The sequence below is a fragment of the Pundamilia nyererei genome, unplaced genomic scaffold (assembly GCF_000239375.1).
Source record: "Pundamilia nyererei isolate P.nyererei 1_Seehausen unplaced genomic scaffold, PunNye1.0 scaffold00166, whole genome shotgun sequence".
NCBI classification, from domain to species: domain Eukaryota; kingdom Metazoa; phylum Chordata; class Actinopteri; order Cichliformes; family Cichlidae; genus Pundamilia; species Pundamilia nyererei.
Window position 1 is genome coordinate 502,319 of NW_005187567.1, and position 14,903 is coordinate 517,221.

The window sequence follows — 14,903 nt, forward strand, 5'->3', positions numbered from 1 at the left end:
GGGTGGCTAAAAAGAGGATGCTGCTGCCTTTGGATTGTACATTTTCATATTCTATTTTTATTATTTTCTTCTAACTTTACTAGGCTATAGTAAGTATGCTGCTGACACTTTACTAGAGGAACAAATCATGAAGCAATCACATTAACAATTCAAACTTTATTGTTATTATTCTGAATATATGTAACCAAAAGTTGGAAATTGTATTTCACATTGTCATTTATTGATGTTAGCTATATATCCATCTCATCCTGGCAAAACCCGAAGGGTATAGTATTGCATTAACACTTTGCCTGTGTTTTGTTATACTTCAAATGTAAGCTACATCTCTGTGTTCATTCTGTTGTTCCTCTCATCCTTCTCACCCCCTTCGTCTTTATCATGTATGTTGTCAGTAATTTTCAGTATACCTTATTTCTTTTTATGAAAAAAAAGCTCCCCATTGTAGTGTACTGTTTTCTGTCTAACCGACTTCCCAGAAACGAACCAGTGAATCCCCCATCTTTGCACCTGCTCTGTAATCGTTTAATCTGGACTGGCCAATGCCGTCAGTTCGCAAACATTCGCTTCCAGTTCCTAGAGAAAAGAGACATGTTAGAGGCTGGCAGGCCCGCGGAGCGGTGCGTCTAGACAGGGTAACGGACACCCTTTACAGAGATGGGCAACGCTGCCCAAAGAAGACGGAGACGCGCTTGAATTGTGTAGCTACGACGTGGGTTCGGTGTGGTGTTTCTGGAAGCTCATATGCAAGAGTTATTTAGTGTTTAAAATGTGGGAGATGGTGGCGTTACCGAGAGCGAGCTCTCCCTTCCTGTCGTCTAGGACAAGATGGCAGCAATGCAGGCGAACTGTACATGGTATGGATTTATAAGTCCATAACATGTTCAGAGAAGCCCTGGATTATACCTATAGTGACTCTATGTGAAGGTAAGCAGCGGGGTGGTGGGAAGGCTATTTTTCTGTGGTGTTTATTTAGCCTAACCTTTGAAATGGTAGTCTAAATGTGACGCAATACTAAGTGACAACTTAGCTACAAACTTAGCTAGCGAGCTTTTGCCTTTATAACCCAATATGTAAGCGTACCTTTCGTGCGCAGGTAGTTCCCCCAGCACTTTGGATATTTGATTGGTTAAACCTGAATTAATTTTCTCTTTTAGTCAAACTGCAGTGTTATTATGTGCAAATTATTGGCGTGAGTGCCAACACTGACGCGTTTGCTGTTTTCAGTGTTGTCACGGCGACCAGTTGATTTCTTTTAACTCAAGGTCGACTCGTTTAGCTTTGGAAACTGCAATCGTTTGTTCTGTTAACTAACTCTAACTGGACGATAAGGATCGTGTGACTTAAGTAGTGAGTGCTGTGTTAGTTAAGGTTACATTGGGTTTCGCCTGTGAGTCAGCTAACATATGCTAGTCAAAGATTGTCCAATAATGTTAATACTTTATCATAATCAGGCATGGCAAAAATAAGCAGACTTTATGTACAACCCAGTCATACTTTTTGGTTTAAATTTGTACCAGATGTATGGCAGTGCCACGTGTTGTTAAATTGTAGTTAACTGGAAGTCTAATTGTGATGAAGCATTTGAAGTGTCTCTGTCATTTTCAGACGTTTATGTTTTTCGGTAATGATGATCTAGAAAAAAAACCCTTTCAAGATAGAATACTAACAACAGCTCATTGAAGTGCACCCAGACTTGCGTTTTCCTGGACCAAAAATATGAAGCTGTTTTTGTCAGCAGGCATAAACACGTTGGAAGAAAAAAGGTTTAAGAACCCAAAGTATCAAGTTAATCATACAGTATATCTGTAATGATCTGCTTGGTGTTTTGCCGCATTGACTGTGGTGGTTTTGTGTTAAATATAAAGATTAGGACGTATAAGTGAGTTCCTTTGTGTGATCCAGCAAAATTAAAGTGTGCTGTGTAATTGTAGGCAAGATTATTTGAACAGCCAGCTATTTATGTGGCGGCAGCCATAGTGAGGTTCCTTCTCCTTTTAAAACTCAGAGAAATTCAATACCCAGACTGTGGCTTGTAAAGCTAATGTACTTTCCCTGCCTTACAGTTTCTTTTTCTTTTTACATTGCCAGTAACACTTGTCTGATGTAAATAGCATCAAGTGACTATCCAGTAATGTGTTGCTCATTTGGTTATGAGTAACTTAGATAAACTAGTCTTTAAGTTTCACAGCCTATTATAGTACCTTGGTGACGTTACCACCAGTGAGCACTTGTGAGACTCAGAGTAAACTTCAGCACTGCACTGCTATTTTTTGTGAATTTTTTTCTCCCCTCGATACTCTTGTCTGCTGATTATGTCTGTGTTCTTCACTTTATCAGTAGCATAGAAAGGCCACTAATGCATGGCTGTGGGTGGCAATGATGGCAGTAATGACAGATGAAAGTCAGGCCAGTAAATAACATAACTAGTGGTTTACCTTACAGTAATTGGTATTAGTGAGCAATTTTGGTTGGTGAGTGAGGGAATAATGACTGCACATATCTACTAAACCTGGGGCAACTGGTTATCTGTTTTGCACTGTGGCAAGCTTAAAGACCGGTTCTTGGGTGATGTTATCTTGAGGTGTGGGTACAGACATGAGGTAGTAAACGGTTACGCAGAGAGGTGTGGTGAGGGAAACATCAGTCTTCACTCTATCTTAACTGAAGTAATTGCTTTATTGTCTCTTGCCAATATCATGCACATACAGACAGCATCTTCTCAAAATGGCCCCCAATCCATTTCCTGCCCACTTTAAATACTCTAAAGACCACGCCTTCTCAATTCAGACTGGCCTATAAAAGAGCTGCAATTGGCCTCCTCTTTACTGGGAAAACAAGATGGCCACCACAGAGGTAACCTGCAGAACACTTTGTTACATTAGTGCTTCCTAGCATAAACAAAACGGAGTGATTGAGTGTGTACGTAAGAGACCACCATGACAAGAAGAAGCTGTGATGTAGACTGAATTGCAGAAGTGTTGGGTGGTAACTGTGTGTTATCTCAAAAGTAAACATCTATTACAGCTCACAGGGGATAATTACCAGTGATCTGGTCAAAACCTTTATTTTATTTACATTTCAGTTGCTTTTGTTCAGAAAGTGGAGAGGTAAAATAACTCTCTTCTAGTCTATAATGGCTTAATGAGTGTAAGACCTTGTGGGTGGCTATGATAAACGATTACCTGATAGAAGTAAATTCTTATTTTTGTCAGTAGTATTTTCTTGTGTTAGAACTTAGTTCACAAGATGCAATAAGGCAGTGGGTAATTTTTAAGAGAATGAATGAATGAAGTGAATGGAAAAAATGGGGGATTGCTCTGTAATTGACACCATAATGAATCTCTTCATTGTAATAGTTAACTATACTGCGCATTGCCTACTAACTGGAGCTATTTCAACAAGAAGACTGCTAAATGATAGTCATAAGTTCACAGTTGAGAAATCATGAGGTCACATGCTTTAGGAAATAGAGAGGCTTTTTATCTAATGAGCATACAAGATCAAGTTCACGAGACACAGCACCACACTGTGCTGTGAGGCTGTAGGCCTGCAATCTAAAACGACAATGACTGTTTAATTCTCAAGCTGATATGGCAAAAGCAGAAAGTTGGGTTGGTTCAAAGTAGGTGTTTTTATTTCCACAATGACCATCTGTATTTACCTTCATCATCTGATGAGAACATGTCTGTTTTTGTTTCATGCATAAACATTCATATTCTGGGTCTTGTTTGGTAAAAAGTAGCCATAACGAGTTTGTTCTTTAAAGTTGGTCATAAGAATGAGAAATACTTTATTTATCTAATATTTGGGAAATTATTTTGTTACAACTGCCGGTAGCACATCTGACAAGAAATGCAACTACTTGAAAAAAATTTTTAAGCAACACTGTTGTTTAAACTTCGGTAGATCAAGATGGAGAAAAAAGACACAAGGGATTAAATGTTACCACTTTCTGCCAATTAATAATAAGTATAATCATTATCTGTTATTAGTCATCAGACTTGAATCGTGTGTTTTGAAGAGGACTGGTGTTTATGCTTGGTGTTACACTGTTCCCCACTGGAATAAAAAGTTTATATGGTTCAGTTTTGTTTAAAAACTGTAGCTGATTTAGTCAAATATTTACATATAAAAGGACTTCTGTTTTACAGATTTTTTTTTCTTTGTTTGTTTGTTTTGATTTTGGTACAGTAAGCAGAGCTTCCTAACAGAATGTGGGAATGATGTTTTGATATGCTATATGACAAACAGCCACACTAGAGGTCGGCGATATAGTCCTAAAATTATATTGCAATTTTTAAGAAAATTTGTGATATTTGTGACAATATCCGGTTGTTCAGTCTGACGTCACTAGCCGTGTCTGGGTCTAAACTCCGCTGCAGGTCCATATATCAAACGATCACTATGGCATTACTGAGAGTTGAAAAACTGTCTAAAGTCTTTCATCTTTAATAAAATGATCGGCGTTCTGCTCTACCAGGTGTAACAATTGAGTTTAACATCCAGGCATCCATGAAAACGGAATTTATGACATTTAGCGGAGTTAGAAGTTAGCAGGGAGTTAGCTCGCTGCAATATAGCATGTCCTGACTGCAGGGTTTTGGAAACAAATTAAAACGTACAGCTCTGCTATCACTTCCAGCATAAATGAAGACAGAAAACTAAACAGCAGTGACGTTTGTAGGGTTACTGAAGTTGGGCTAGCTGGTATATAATGATGTGCTACGTGACAGCTAGCGACACAGCTATGTTAGCATAATATAAACAAGCTAACTTATTTTCCACTCGATAAAAGTTAACGTGAGTGTTGTCGGTGGTCAGGAACAAATGTAATCGCATGGCAGGATGCTGTAAAAGGACCAAACTTCAGCCAGGAGAACAACTGAGATAATCCATCCACAATACGAGGTTAGTCATTCATATACTGCTGCATGGGCTGGGCTGTAGTTAAGGTTTTAAAAACTGAGCTTAAATAAATGATTAGCGGTAATAAAAGCCGAGGGAGGTCAACAGTGATCACTGACTGTTTTAGGAGCTTTTTGAGATCAAATAGAAGAAAATACGTAACATTAAACATGTTAACAACACAAAAGCCATATTAAACGCAGACTACTTTAGACCCGGAAGTAGGATTCGTCGCGTCATCACTGAACAACCGGATAGGGAACAAAATTACTGAACTTTTTTTTTTATTAGAAATTAAGTAAGCGCATAAAAAGACTGCTTAACACTTATAACAATTATATAACAATATAAAGTAATTAAAATAAGTATCCTTTTAACTTGCCAGGAGCCTGTACTTAATAATAATAATAATAATAATAATAATAAAACTAAAAAATATTTGCTATTTTAGATTGTGGGTTAAGCTTAAAGCTACTTAAAGCTCTATTTTTTTCCACTGTGTAATTGCATCAGTAATTGCCAGCCACTGCTTGGTCTCTCTGTTGTATTGAGTGCTGTTATATTTGTTTATATTTGGGTCGCACATCATCAGCTGCTAGCATCTCCTCTTTCATAGCCTGGTTGTACTTGTTGGTGTGTTTTTGTCTAAAGTGGTGAAATGCGTTCATCGTGTCTTATCCAAACTTGTCTCATTGTTGTGTGCCCTAGGGAACGCAAATCCATGGCATTGCTATTAGGGTTGCAACGATTAGTTGACTAGTCACGATTACCTCAACTATTAAAATCGTCGACGACTAATATAGTCGACGTGTCGTTTGAAGCTTTGTGAGATCCCAAAAGACGCAGGAATAAGTAGTAGGATTTTAGAGTGTAATAATGGACTGAAACAGAAGATGGCAGCACTGCATGTGCAAGGATGCCAGCTGCCTTTAAACCTCGAAGAAGAAGCAGTGTCCGGTGTCGTAGCTGTGTCCAAATTCAGGAATCGGATCCTCCTGTGCCCGCATTTGTAGGCCGATTACGTTACAGCGCCACAATGAAGACTGTCCAAATTCGAAGACTCAGACAAATGCGGCCTTCATTTCCCTAGATTTGAAGGATGGGTCGGGTGTATACTTCATGGCCCAACCTATCCCAGAATTCATAGCGCGGCCCTGCTCAATTTCCAACAATGGCGGCAGCTAGTTAGTTTTAATATTACTCTTATTATTCTTTCTGGGTCACAAAATAAATGTTTAACATATTTTCCAGCGAGAATGTAGCTGTGCAACCCTCAAATATCTGCTCAGTTTATCAAGACACCACATATTTTCAAAAGCGCTCCGACGTTTTCGGAGACGTCTGTTACCCACCAGCTCGATAGCTAGCCGGGGTTCAAGGCTCACTAGAGCCCATGAGAACACCGGACTCCCAGCAAATCGTTTTCAAACCCACCGCCGTCTTTCGCTACTCGGGTTAAACATGATATATATATATATATATAAGTCACTTAGATAACTTAAAAATATTATTGTTTGGCTTTTTTCAGTATTTTATTTGTTCCTGAGTAAATCGGTTTGGCTGAGATTAAAGTTATAGTTTTTACACAGCTGAATAAACGTCAAGCAGACAACTGATTATCAGAAGTGTGAGATGCTTGAGAATTTACTCCAGTGTCCTGTTATATTTTAGATAGCAAGGAGTAGATGGCAGAGTTTATTAAACTCCACCGAAACAATCTGCAAAATTTCATTAAAATTTAATAAACTATCATCTTGTCTTTATTTTTAGTTAGCACATACCTTAAACACTTAAAGCTGTAAGCTAATGATAGTTATATAAGAGCAGATGCATGCTGGTGCAATAAGCTGTACGTTTTACGTCCAATGGATGCATGATCTGATTAGTCAACTAATTGCAAAAATAGTCGGTGACTAGTCAAGTATCAAAATAATCGTTTGTGGCAGCCCTAATTGCTATAGCAACGATATTGCAATACAACATTTTTAAAGCACAGAAGAATTTATGCTGTTATTGTTGCTAATGGTGTGTGCACGGCCACAAATAGCGTGTATAGTTCCCAATTCTCTTCCTGCAGCACTTTATGTTTACATGATTGTTGAGGTGTCCTAAGCTGCATCGTTATTTAAAAAAAAAAGTCATTAGTGTCACTCGATGTTAAGCTGTACCATTTCTGTTCTTATCTGATTATAAAGAATAAAAATAATACTCAGAGGAAATGATAGCTGTGGAAAAAAATATTGATGAACATCATGTTGGATGGCATTCATAGTAAAACAAATGTTTAAATTTACGTTTAAGTGAACACAGGGTTTTTGAAAGAAGATTAGTGCTTGTATATAGCCTTCATATTCAAAATCTGAAATTTAAAAAAATTGTCATGTTGTTATCTTCTGCAAAACACTGACGGTCTTAATCTGTCATCTCACCTATTATGACTTCAGTCAGTACCATTTGTTCCTTTTGGCCAGCTGTCTAGTGTTTATTTTCTTTTCCATTTAATTTTGAGTAGCTCAGGGTCAAAAGTTTAAATGTGAGCAATTACTTAGCAGCTCATGCTTGCTGAAAAGGTTCTGCAGCTTTGAAGGATGTAATGTAATGCCACAGGAGGAGCGTCACAGCTGACCAGGGGAGTATCTGGATTCAGATGGTAATAATAGCAGCAGCTGCCATTTCTTGCCTTAGATCATTAGCCTTGACAACTAAGGCTGTCTGCTTTTACAGCCTTGTGGTATGCTCCTCCAACTTACTTTATATAGTGATTGTAATTTTGTAGGCATCCAAATTAAATCAATCTTAGTTTCCTTTGAAATCGAGTTCTAGATTGAAATTACTGGAAGCTCACATCCAAATCCAGACATCCTAATTGTTCAGTTGGGCTCCAAGTGCTGTCTCCTGTCTTGGGACTCCCATCAATTAATGTCTCAAATCACAATGCACAAAGCTGAAACTGACAGTATAAGTATTTCATATGAGGGTCAGGAAGAATATTGTGATCATGCTGGCTAAACAGTGTAAAACTTGACTGAATAATGGTCTCAGAAATGTCAGTGGTGTTTTGTTTTTGTTTTTTGCTGTGAATCGCTACATTGTATGTTTAGTGGTTGCATGTGGTTACATTTGGATTACTTGCATAGTTGTTAAACAAACAGTGTAAACACGGAGGTCATCCTTTTGTAATGTTGTCCACTTCTGTACAGGATTCATAAAAATGGAGCTCAAAGATGGGTTCGATAAGAGTAAGAATTGATCTACCAATGCATTTTTCATTGTGTTGGGAAGTATTTGGTTACACAGGTGACTAATAGAAAGTGTTCATAAATTGACATTAGTCTTGAGTTTGAACTTCAAGTATCTTGCAGTTAGTTTGGGTGTGTCACTTGTGCTTTTGACCCCCTGGAAACTTGAGCCCTGTGTGCAGAAACAACTCTGAAACAGTAATTGTAAATAAACTAACCTGCATATCTGGGACAGATCAGTATACGTGTAAAAGCAAATAAAATATAGACCTAGTGTGGTTGATGAATAGAGAAAAAATAATATAGTATTTTTGCAAGTGCTAAAGTAAGTCTTGGAGGTCTCACCTGGGATACTTTAAATTGTGTTAACAACATTAAGCCCCCGATTACGTTACAGCGACACGACTAAGACTGTCCAAATTCAAAGACGCCAACAAATGTGGCCGAGAAATGCGGCCTTCATTTCCCCAGATTTGAAGGATGGGTCGGGTGTATATTTTGTGGCCCAACCTATCCCAGAATTCATAGCACGGCCCTGCTATGAATGTTGTTGTTTCCAACAATGGCGGCAGCTAGTTAGTTTTAATATTACTCTTATTATTCTTTCTGGGTCACAAAATAAACGTTTAAAATATTTTCAGGCGAGAATGTAGTTGTGTAAACTTCAAATATCTGCTCAGTTTATCAAGACACCACATATTTTCAAAAGCGCTCTGACGTTTTCGGAGTTGTCTATTACCCACCAGCTCTATAGCTAGCCGGGGTTCAAGGCTCACTAGAGCCGGTGAGAACACTGGACTCCCGGCAAATCGTTTTCAAACCCACCGCCGTCTTTCGCTACTCGGGTTAAACATGATATATAAGTCACTTAGATAACTTAAAAATATTATTGTTTGGCTTTTTTCAGTATTTTATTTGTTCCTGAGTAAATTGGTTTGGCTGAGATTAAAGTTATAGTTTTTACACAGCTGAATAAACGTCAAGCAGACAACTGATTATCAGAAGTGTGAGATGCTCGAGAATATACTCCGGTGTCCTGTTATATTTTAGATAGCAAGGAGTTTATTAAACTTCACCGAAACAATCTGCAAATTTCATTAAAATTTAATAAACTATCATCTTGTCTTTATATTTAGTTAGCACATACCTTAAACTAGGGCTGCTCAATTAATCGAATTTTAATCACGATTACGATCTGGGCTTTCAACGATCATTAAAAATGACTGAGCCGATTATTAGCCCCTCCCTCATGCTTTATTCTCACGCTGCTCCGTGTGGGAAATCGAGCGCACCTCTCTGCATTTCGAACACGGGTCACAACAATTAAGAGGACCCGAGGGAAGCTCGGAAAGCTAAGCAGAAGTTATTTGGAGAGGAGAGGTTAAAAAAACAAAAAAAACAAAAAAACTTCAGTGGTGTGGAAACATTATGGGTTCGCGGAGTCAGACGTGGATCAAGTAGACACAGTGTGTAAACTTTGCTACGGTGTCGTAGCTGCACCACAGAGCAACACTGCAAAGTTCACTAAACATAGATGTTTACATTTTTCATTTATTTTTTATATTGCAAACATTTGCACTGTTATCAGTATTTGCACACTAATTTATATTATTATAGTGTGGCGGACTTGGTTCTATGGTAGGTTTTAAAGGGTTAAATAAATATCGTCAAATAATCGAGATCTCAATTTCAGTGAAAATAATCGTGATTATCATTTTTGCCATAATCGAGCAGCCCTACCTTAAACACTTAAAGCTGTAAGCTAATGATAGTTATATAAGAGCAGATGCATGCTGGTGCAATAAGCTGTACGTTTTACGTCCAATGGATGATGATCTGATTAGTCGACTAATCGCAAAAATAATCGGTGACTAGTCGACTATCAAAATAATTGTTAACAACATTAAACAATGATTATATAATTACAGCTTCTTAACTTTAACCTACCCAAGTCTAATGAACACCATTACAAGTTCATTTTGGTTTGAAGTCTAAAATTAGAGTCCTTATGTCACTTCTTTTACAGTGGATCTCAGGACACTTGCTTTTTCAATTCAATTCAATTCAATTTTATTTATATAGCGCCAAATCACAACATAAGTCGCCTCAAGGCGACTTATGTTGGACTCTTATTGTTGTTATCTTTTTCTTTCTTTTTTTCTATTGAGCCCTATTTGGGATAAATGTGATAAAGTGCTTCTTACTAAAAAGACGGTAAATGGTCCCACCAAATAGAAACGCAAGTTGTGATTGTGCAGAGAGCTGCCAACAGAATAGGTTGACCTTATCGCGTTGCTCAGAATAGAGTCAGAGGGATGGCGCACAGTGCTAGTGTTATCACAACAACACAAGTGGGCTTTCCATCTGGGATATTTATTTAAGGAGATATTACAGAGGGACCAAACAGCCCATACCTGTCTAAGCTGTGTACACTTCTTGTTTTTTGATTGATCTTTTTTCAGTTAGTTGGAGATAAGACATTAAGAGTAACAGTGCTCCTGTTTAGCATTTAGAGCATTTAATAATATTTGTCCAATTTTGTATTTACATGAACATGCTTCTTTTAAATGTAGTGTCAATAGAAGTATTAAAGTCTTTGGAGTCCAGAAGCATGCATCTCAATCAATGTGGTCCAACATGAAAGTAGGTCATGGGGGTGCAGCATGTTAGAGGTAACTAGAATTCTGAAATTTGTTATACTTTTTACTCTTTGTTTCTTTTTCCACATAGTTTAGTTTCAGAATATTTTAACTATGCAGGTTTCTGTGAGTTCTAAGTGCTTTACCCTCACTCACAATCATACACAAATGATGGGGGAAAAAAAGAATAAGCCACTCTTAGACAATTGGACATGTGGGATTGATGTTGCTATATAACTTTATTCTTATGTTTATCTGTCTCTCAAACTCGCTCCCTCTCCATTGGTTGCCTAGAGACCTGCAGTAGGATGCATGGAAATGGCAGGAAAAGGTCCGGCAAACCTTTGAGAAGTTAGTCATCTGCTATGTGGAGGTGTTGGTGGGATAGTGCAGAACGGTGAAGGTGTTCTGATGTCGTCCACTACAACAATCTTTCTCTGAACCGTATAACATATGTGGATGTGGTCATGGGTGGGTTGTTGTTAGTGGTGAACAACTCATTGCAGTGTCATCAAGGAGGGGTGAGACAACAGCAAAATTAGACTGGTGCCATGGGTCAGTTTTTGTGCATTCAAAGTAAGTTAGTCTAGCCCTTGACCAAGCAAAGAGAAAAATGCTTTGGGAAATTTGGCATGTATTTTCTTTTTTTCTTTTTTTTTGACAGATTCTAAAGCTGAGTTCAAGTGTGCTTAATTGCTCTTTTTTTGTGGTAACATGACAAAAATGGACAACATTATTTGCTGTGGATCTAATTAAATTCTTTTTATTCTTTGTTCTCCACAGGTATGGCCTCACAAGTCTTGGTCTACCCACCACACGTTTATCAAACCCAGACAAGTGCCTTTAGCAGTGTGAAGAAACTCAAAGTTGAGCCCAGCAGCTGTGTGTACCATGAGAGGGCACACCCACGGACTTTTCTGAACAGCAGAACCTTTGGCATTGTGCATCCAACGAAACAAGCCCACTCGTTTGTGAACCGAGACTTGGCAGTGGGCCTGAAAGTGCGTGGAAGACAAGAGTACCCGGTGCAGACGGTCGTGGTGCGTGGTGTACAGAGACAACAGCCCGGTAAAAGAGGTGGTGGAGCACCAGGCCCATTTGTGGCCCAGCAGCAAAGAGAAGCAGGGGTTGTCCAGTCACAGGACAAGGAGCAGCAACAGCAGCAGACAGACATAGCAAGTGGGAGCAGCAGTGGAGCAACAGGGGCAGGAGGAGGAGGAAGGGGAGAGGGTGGTGAGGGAGGTGAAGAGGAAGAGGGCGACAGAGAAGAGAACTGTGGAGGTTTGAACTCAGCTGACAGCTCTCAGCGATGTGGGCTGAAACGTAAAAGTGAGGAGCTGGATAACCGAAGGAGCACCATGCAGATTGTGGAGGAACTGTCAATGTTGCCTGCCATGTTGCAAACGACGACTGTGGGGAACGCAGCCATGACAGCCCCAGCGGCTGTGGGGGCTGGAGCGGGCCCCTCCAAACAGGGTGTAGCGCATGGGGCTGTAGGGGCAGCAGGAGGGACGGGAGGAGTGGATGGAGACTATCAGGTTGTGCAGCATGAAGTCCTCTGTTCCATGAAGAATACTTATGAAGTGCTGGATTTCTTGGGACGTGGCACATTTGGTCAGGTAGTGAAGTGCTGGAAGAGGGGCACAGGTGAGGTAGTGGCTGTCAAGATCCTGAAAAATCACCCTTCATATGCAAGGCAGGGTCAAATTGAAGTTGGCATCCTTGCTCGTCTGAGTGGAGAGAATGCAGATGAGCACAACCTGGTGCGAGCCTTTGAATGCTTTCAGCACCGCAGTCACACCTGCCTGGTATTTGAGATGCTTGAACGGAACCTGTATGATTTCCTGAAGCAAAATAAGTTCAGCCCACTGCCCCTGAAAGTGATCAGACCTGTGCTACAACAGGTAGCTACAGCTCTGAAAAAGTTAAAAAGCATGGGTCTGATTCATGCAGATCTTAAACCAGAGAACATAATGCTGGTGGACCCAGTGAGGCAACCCTACAGGGTGAAGGTGATAGACTTTGGCTCAGCCAGTCACGTGTCCAAAGCAGTGTGTTCCACGTACCTCCAGTCTCGGTACTATAGGTGAGTACAGATATGAATGACAAGATTGTATTTGTTTTTTCATTTTTTTTAATGGGTTCGGTATTAGTTCAGTGCAGTCTTGTACTCTGTATCCATCCCAGCATAATTAGTTTAAAAATGTCTTTTCTCAAGAAAAACAAGGAAATGTCTCCCTACTGCACAACATCCTGTGTATTTAGAAGGCACATACCATAGACTGTGAAAAATTTTAAAAATGTGACCCTGCAGTGTTTACTAACAGACTACAAGCTAACTGCTCATCTTCCTGGTGCCACTGAAAAATATGTAAGATGTGGAAAAAAAAGACTTTAAATCAAGTTTTAAAAAAAGTGTCTTTGTGAACAAAGATTACACCCTGCAAGAATGCAGGGTGGATCTTTGGATTTAAAAGTCAAGAGGATTAAATATATTATGTTACAGAAAACAAAGGCAAAAGCAAACATTTAAAGATTGATATTATGTGTGCATGTAGATTAAGTAAAGAAAGGTAATGACAGAAGTTGGTGAATGCCATGCCAGAGGCTAATGGGGTTTCTCTTACAGGGCTGTGTATAAGATGCAAAGTAGATGTAATGTCTTTTGTTTATGCAGGGAAAAGATCTGGGCTTCTGATAATCTTTGGCATGCAATAAAAAATCAAACAAACAGTGAGACAAATTACTTTTGGCATTATGTTATGAATGCTTTGGTTTGAATAGAAAAACAGGCCTGAAGTGATATCAACTGCTGTGTAAGTCAGGAGTGTCCTAGTTCACTGTTTGGTTTCTGTCTTTCTAGTATAGGAACCTTGAAATGATAAGAGGATATAAATTAGTCTTTTCATACTAATAGGTTCTCAGATGTCAATTATTTGCAATAGCTTGCGTATATATTTCATAAAGACGACTTTCCCATTGAGACTCAATGTTTCATTTACAAGAGACCCATTTCAGAGAAACATTAAAATGACATCAACAATAACAGTATTCTGTACATATGCTTTTAACAACAAGATATTTTTAACTAATATTGTAATTGGGGGATTTGTTTAGCCCAACCACATGGAATTTTATATTGTGTTTGAGATTGGGGGTAGAGGGGAAAAAAAACGTTCAGTCTAGTGACCCTGTTTAAAACATCTTTTTTGACTTAAAGGCTGTGGGCAAATGATCAAAATGTAAGGTCTTATGGGCAAGTCAAAGAAAGAGGAAATGGGTGAAGTAAATGTGATACATGAGTTTAAGACAAATCCTTATGTAATTGTTAAGCTCTGCTAACACAGCTCACATATCGCAAACAAATGGAGACAGTCTGTGACTGTCACTTTCTCACTACTGGAAACAATGGCTGTATCCCAACTCAGGGTCTGCAGCCTTAAAGTACGCAGCCTTAACAGTCCATAAGGGCCGCGTGCTCAAAGACCGCTAAGGCCGGAAGTGAGAGGCTTGTGAAATGGGACGGTCTAGCCTCCGTCGCGCTGCCCAGGTTGCCTAGCAACCATGACACTAACAGCTGGAAACGTTTCATACAGCTTTGTTTGAAAGAAATGAAGGAGAAAATCTTTTGTTCATTTGTTTGTTTGTTTCTACATGAGCTTTGATTTGATAAGTATCTGAGACTGAGACCATGGGACTGTGAAATCATGATTATTGGGCTTCACTTCTGTACTGAACAGTCATTTATGATTAGCTAGTAAATAACAATTAGCTAATGTTGTTCATGAGACTAAAGTCATCTCACTTTGGTAATGTAAATATAATATGGCCAATATTAAAGTTATAATTTCAATCATTATTAGTTATTACAGCAGTGAATGAACTCTGTTTCAAATACTGAGCTTCAGTAAAGATTCAAGCTGCATTTATTTATATTATTTATATTTCCTGTCACTAGAGCTGGGCGATATGAGATTTTTTCATATCACGATATGTTTTTTTCATTTCAGGCGATAACGATATCTATCACGATATAAGCCAAATAACTATATTTGTAAGATTTAAATGTGCCGTTGCTCACAAGTAAAATGTGAAATAATCAGCAGCTTGTTTTTATTTA

At 38.9% G+C, this 14,903-nt stretch overlaps 1 protein-coding gene across 2 annotated transcripts in view; it reads left to right on the forward strand.

The window, feature by feature from the left end:
* Positions 1-558: 558 nt before the first annotated feature.
* Positions 559-14,903, forward strand: part of hipk3b (homeodomain interacting protein kinase 3b) — a 50,694-nt gene continuing 36,349 nt past the window's right edge. For both annotated transcript variants that reach the window (XM_005745773.2, XM_013914017.1), the window contains exons 1-2: positions 559-924; positions 11,567-12,869. In XM_005745773.2, the coding sequence (XP_005745830.1) occupies positions 852-924; positions 11,567-12,869 (1,376 nt within the window). In that variant the 5' untranslated portion in view covers positions 559-851. The remainder of the gene's footprint in view (positions 925-11,566; positions 12,870-14,903) is intronic.